General features: G+C 59.2%; 2 protein-coding genes across 2 annotated transcripts in view; one reads left to right on the top strand and one right to left on the bottom strand.

Moving 5' to 3' along the window:
• The window catches only part of ARL10 (ADP ribosylation factor like GTPase 10), a 3331-nt gene extending 2071 nt beyond the window's left edge, over positions 1-1260 (top strand). The window contains exons 3-5 of the mRNA XM_009286028.1: positions 9-171; positions 403-578; positions 1084-1260. Coding sequence (XP_009284303.1) covers positions 9-171; positions 403-578; positions 1084-1260 — 516 coding nt within the window. The remainder of the gene's footprint in view (positions 1-8; positions 172-402; positions 579-1083) is intronic.
• A 1193-nt stretch (positions 1261-2453) lies between these two features.
• On the bottom strand, positions 2454-5457 carry NOP16 (NOP16 nucleolar protein). The gene is made up of 4 exons (XM_009285770.2): positions 5441-5457; positions 4671-4740; positions 3806-3912; positions 2454-2896 (listed from the first exon to the last, which is right to left on the bottom strand). Exons 2-4 carry the CDS (start codon positions 4735-4737, stop codon positions 2753-2755), a joined length of 318 nt encoding a protein of 105 aa, XP_009284045.1. The 5' UTR covers positions 4738-4740; positions 5441-5457; the 3' UTR covers positions 2454-2752.
• Positions 5458-5463: the final 6 nt, after the last annotated feature.

Genomic DNA, 5463 nt, shown 5'->3' with positions numbered 1-5463 from the left:
CCCCGCAGCTGGACTGGCGGCAGGTGCTGGTGCTGGGGCTGGACGGGGCGGGGAAGAGCAGCGTCCTGCACTACATCTGCAGCCAGACGGCCAGGGAGCGCATCGCACCCACCCGCGGCTTCAACTCTGCCCAGCTCTGCATTGAGGGGCTGGAGGTGGACCTGCTGGAGGGTAAGGCCGGCGTGGCCCCGCCGCGTCCCCCGGGGCTGAGCCTGCACGGTCCGGAGGGTCCCGCCACCTGCCGGCACTGGGCTGGGGGTGCAGAGCATCCCGGGCGGCGGGAGCATCCCGGGTGGTGGGAGCATCCTGAGCGGTGGGAGGTCTGGTTCCCCGGGGTGCTACAGGGAGGCGGCAGCCCCGCTCGCCCCCGCACGGGGGTCTGATCCTGCCCGTCTCCCGCAGTGGGGGGCAGCCAGAACCTGCGAGCGTACTGGCCCCACTACCTGAGCCAGGCCCATGTGCTGGTGTTCGTGGTGGACTCGGTGGACAGGTCGCGCCTGCTGACGGCGCGACAGGAGCTGCACGCGCTGCTGGCTGCGGAGCCCCGGCTGCCCCTGGTTGTGCTGGCCAATAAGCAGGTGGGTGTCCATCCGTCTGTCCCTGCAGCTGCCCCCGGGGCTGTTTGCAGCGAAACTGTCCCTCCCCAGCGCCCTGAGGGGAAATCCTGATACCCAAAATCCAACAGCTCTTGCAAAATCCGATTTCTTGGGGCCTGTCTCCAGTCTTTGTCAGGAGGTGTGGCTGCCATTACCGGTGCCCTGGCTAACGAGTTTTAGAGCACCCAGGCAGCAGCCTGCAAAATCCCCTAGGGGAAATACACTCCCCAGGCAGGTGGTCAGACGCATGCCTGGTGCTGCTTCCCATTAGCTTGTGCCAAAGCAACTCCAAAGCAAGAGCGAGGCAGCCCTGCCTGTGCACGATCCAGGCCAGGACCGCACGGGCAGGACGGGGCTCCTGCCAGCCAGCAGCGCTGCTCTGCACGATGCACGATCCAGGCCAGGACGCAGGACGGGGCTCCTGCCAGCCAGCAGCGCTGCTCCTGGCACTGCTCCCCTCCTGAGCGGCCGCCTCTCTCCCTCGCAGGATAAGAGCAACGCCCTGAGTGCGGCAGAGCTGCGGGAGGAGCTGGCCCTGCACACGCTCAGCGGGCAGCGGGAGCTCTTCCTCCTGCCTACCAGTGCGACCTGGGCCAGCCTGAGCACTGCCACCAGCGTCCTCCACGTGAAGAGCCTGCTGGTCACCCTGCTCTCCCAGCCCTGAGCCAGCACGGGGGGCGGACAGGCTCCCACCCCCGGCACAGCTCCTCTTCACGGTCTGCGGTGCAAGGATGGAGGCGGCCAGGCAGGAGCCCTGGAGCTCAGACTCGCTGGTAGCAGGCTGCCAGTCCTGGTGTTTGCTGTGCCCCACGAGGTTTGGGGTTGAGCTGCAGCATGGCTGGCCTCAGGGAACATGAGCAGCGGGCTCTGCTCTCTGCCAGGGGGAGAGGGCAGCCGCCTCCCCCAGTTCAGGGATGAAGCCTCCCTTGGGATGGTGTCACGAGCATGGCTCTTACCTCCTGGTGAGTGGGAACGTGCAGCACAGGGCAGGGCCCCGCACCTTCACGGCAGCCCTGCAGGATATTAAATGAATGGGGCTGAACAAGCGAGGTAGCCCTCTCACCCACCGGCACGGACAGGTCATCCCAGGAGATGGGCTCTCCTTCCTGAAAAACACAAGGAGCTACTGGCACACACCAGTGGGAATAACCAGCTCAGGCTGTCCCTCACCAGGGCTAAGCACAGCTCTCAATTCCCCCAACTGTTACTTAAAGCTCTGTTTAGGAGAGATGAAGGCAGGTATCGGGAAGCCCTGCACTGCCCTTTCACCCTGAACAGGGTTAAAGACGGGCTGTTTGGTAGGAGCTGCACTCAGCAGGCGTTTGCACCCCTGCCTGGTCTCCCTCCCTCTCAGCTGCCCCAGGAAGAAGGAGCCAGGCTCAGGGCCCGCAGGAAGCCCTGCCTGCAGGCAGAAGGGCTGCTGGGTCAGGCCATGGGGCGCTGGGTCCTGGAAAACCTATCGTGGAAGCTGGGGAGCACATCAGGGAAAGGGAGTACGCGCCGGCCAGTCTCTGCTGCGAAACCTTTTGTACAGTCGCTCCTTCCCTTTGTCAATAAAGGAGGCCGATCACTCTGCGCTGCACTCCAGCTCCTTGGCAGGGAAGGGGCCCCCAGCCCAGTCTTCTGAGCTGGAGGCAGGAAGGTCGCCTGGGGGGGGAAGGAAGCAGCACATGGCCCCGCTCCAGCCTCTGCTTACAGGGAAATCAGCAAAGGCCCAAGTGCTGCCTGCACCCCATGGGCCCCCAGCCCCGTTGCTGCAGGGGGTGACACACACCCGATGCCCATGTCCCGCGGGTTGGCACCAGGAGCTCTCTGAAGCGGGACTGCGCCAAGCGAAAGCCCATGAGCAAGACATTCACACCAACTTGAAAGAGTAATTTATTTTAACAAGGCAAAAGAAGTGCTGACTGCCACACAGAAAGGGAGCAGCACAGCACATTCAGTCCCAACGCCACAAGCCACAGCCAAGAGTTTTTCATGCCTGGTTATAACTGTCTCTGTCTAATGAAGGTCCTTCCTCCATCGCCAGAGGCTTTGCGTAGCTCAACGTGCTGGCGCTGAGGCTGTGACTGTCACCTGTCTGTCAGTCCCCGCTCCGCTCAGAAAATGGTCACGTCAAACCTGCACTTGCAGGCAAACCTGAGAAAAAAGGGCAGTCACTGCACGTCCATCTTTTCCTGCTTGAGAGATGCAATGAAATCCTTGTACTCCTCAGGATAGAAATTCTTGTACACATTGATCTTTCTCTTAATCTGCTTGGGAGTATCCTGGTAGTAGTTCTTCTCATCTCGAGCCATTTCCTGTGACAAAGGAGAGGGTAAGTCAGAGGAGTGGCCCCAAGGCCAAACACCAGCCCAGCCATGCTCCAAAGGCCCACCCAGGCCAGCTGGGATCACTGCCTGACTCGGACAGGGATCTGGCCAAGGTTCAATGCGCTGCTTCCCCTTAACAATCAGCTGACTGCAAAACAGGATCCAGGACAGAGAGGATTAGCAATTCCCATCCTGCAGAAGATGGGAGCCGGCAGTGTGCCCAGGCGGCCAAGAAGGCCAATGGCATCCTGGCCTGTATCAGAAATAGTGTGGCCAGCAGGAGTAGGGAAGTGATCGTGCCCCTGTACTCGGCCCTGGTGAGGCCGCACCTCGAATACTGTGTTCAGTTTTGGGCCCCTCACTACAAGAAGGACGTCGAGGTGCTGGAGCGTGTCCAGAGAAGGGCAACGAGGCTGGTGAGGGGTCTGGAGAACAAGTCTTATGAGGAGCGTCTGAGGGAACTGGGGTTGTTTAGCCTGGAGAAAAGGAGGCTGAGGGGAGACCTCATCGCTCTCTACAACTACCTGAAAGGAGGTTGTAGCGAGGTGGGGGTCGGTCTCTTCTCCCAAGTAACTAGTGACAGGATGAGAGGAAATGGCCTCAAGTTGTGCCAGGGGAGGTTTAGATTAGATGTGAGGAAAAATTTCTTTACTGAAAGAGTGGTTAAACATTGGAAGAGGCTGCCCAGGGAAGTGGTTGAGTCCCCATCCCTGGAGGCATTTAAAAGACGTGTAGATGAGGCGCTTAGGGACATGGTTTAGTGGGCATGGTGGTGTTGGGTTGACGGTTGGACTCGATGATCTTAGAGGGCTTTTCCAACCTCAATGATTCTATGATTCTATGATCCAGGAGTAAATGGCTACGGGTGCTCCTCGCTCTGGGACAGCCAGTACTTGCCTTGTAGTTCTCCCCATGGTTCTGTATCATGTACCGCACGTAGTCAATGAGGTCTCGTGAGAGCGTGTTTGACTTCTTCTCGGGGAGACTGGCCTCATATTCCATCTCTAGGCAGAGGACAGAGACACCATGAAGCAGGGGAGGGAAGCAAGCAGCACCTCAGAGGTCCCCAGCCTCTTCCCAAGATTGAGCCCTGCCAGTACTGCAGAAAGGAGGTGGCTCCGGCAGCACAGCTCCGCTGCTCGCACACACGGGGCTGCTTCCCAGCACAATCATGCAGGAAAACGAACAAGACAACAGCCCTCCGCATAGACTGCAGGCATCCAGGCCTGCGCTGCAGCGCCTCTCCAGCTTATTCCACGAGGAGTGGAGCCCTTCTGCCCAGGCTGCAGAGCGTGACTGTTCAGAGCTGCCCAGCCCACCACGAACACACGCGGGGTACTGCAGCCACAGTTTCTTGTCACCCTGGTGCTACAGACCAGCACATTTCAGAATGACAAGAGCCCTCTTCGGGCTGCAGGTAGAAATATTGCAAAAAAGGCAGCACAGGAGGGAAAAGGCAATTCATGAGGCAGAGGACACACGGGAACGGAAGATCTGCTGACCAGGCTCCCAGCTCAGCTGCGGCCTGGCTGGGAACCCCCAGCTGACTGCTGCCAGGGAGGTACTCCTCTACGAGCCCACAAGCCTGGGCAAGAAGTAACACCCTTTCCTGCCCCTGGCACAGCACAGAGATGAGAGACAAAATAACCCACAGGGCCTTGGGAGAACGCCAAATGCAATGGCAGCAGCGTGGTTCGGCAGGAAACCCGCCAAGGCTGGAGGTGGTGAAGCACTCCCTGGGGAGGACAGAAGCAGCACTGACCGTTCACCACATAGGGCTTCCGCACTATTTTCTTTCCTTGCTTCCGTCCATCGCTTTCCGCTTCCATCCCCTGTGTTAAATGAGAGAGAAGGCAACTCAGGAAAAGTCCATTTGGAAGAGAGCTGTGTCCCCATACGTTGCTCCCAAAACTCCAAACTGCTTATACAATGGCTGCAAGGACCAGGAAATCTCAGCTGGCTTAAGCAGAGCCTTATTTGCGCCATTAAGCTAGCTCGTGGGCAAGCCTGTTGCCCAAGCAATACTGTGTGAACGGAGACAAGTGACAAACAAGGTCACTCCTGTTTTTTTCATGAGTGTGACATTTCGTGGGGCCACCTTTTGCCTGGAAGCATTGCCCACCGATGCAGGCAGGCCAGGCTGGCGCTGCTGTACACAAAGAGGCTTTCTTTGTTATCAGGAGCAACTCGGCTGCAGCGTTTCCAACCCCACCTCTCTCTGGCAAGTCCCAGGAGATTGACTGATGTTATTTATACTTGTTCTAAAGTCCATTATTTCTCTGTGACACTGTAGCTTGTTCCCACGCCGGGATCTTGGCGAGAAAAGCGTATCGATAAAGATCTGAAACCTCTCCACCTACAGAGACTGATCCAGAGCCACCTGACCCGCGCCCCAAGGCGGGCTGCTCTCCACGCTGCTTTTTCCCAGCCCGGCTGCGTGTCCTGGGGGAGGCCCGACCTTCCACCCCCCTCAAAGGAGCAGCCCCAGCCGAGCCCCCGCGCCCTCCCCCGGCGGCGCACGGCCGCACTCACCAGCAGATTCTTCTTGGGGACGG

Source organism: Aptenodytes forsteri, unplaced genomic scaffold (genome assembly GCF_000699145.1).
Source record: "Aptenodytes forsteri isolate BGI_AS27 unplaced genomic scaffold, ASM69914v1 Scaffold54, whole genome shotgun sequence".
NCBI classification, from domain to species: domain Eukaryota; kingdom Metazoa; phylum Chordata; class Aves; order Sphenisciformes; family Spheniscidae; genus Aptenodytes; species Aptenodytes forsteri.
Note: the sequence above shows the minus strand (reverse complement) of the source record. Positions and strands in the feature narration are given on the sequence as shown.

Excerpts from the sequence above, each read along its gene's own strand:
- NOP16 (XM_009285770.2), bottom strand. The coding sequence starts at position 4,737 with ATGGAAGCGGAAAGCGATGGACGGAAGCAAGGAAAGAAAATAGTGCGG. Across the intron at positions 3,913-4,670 it reads GAAGCCCTATGTGGTGAACG|AGATGGAATATGAGGCCAGT; the intron begins GTCAGTGCTGCT and ends TCCTCTGCCTAG. Across the intron at positions 2,897-3,805 it reads ACCATGGGGAGAACTACAAG|GAAATGGCTCGAGATGAGAA; the intron begins GCAAGTACTGGC and ends CCTTTGTCACAG.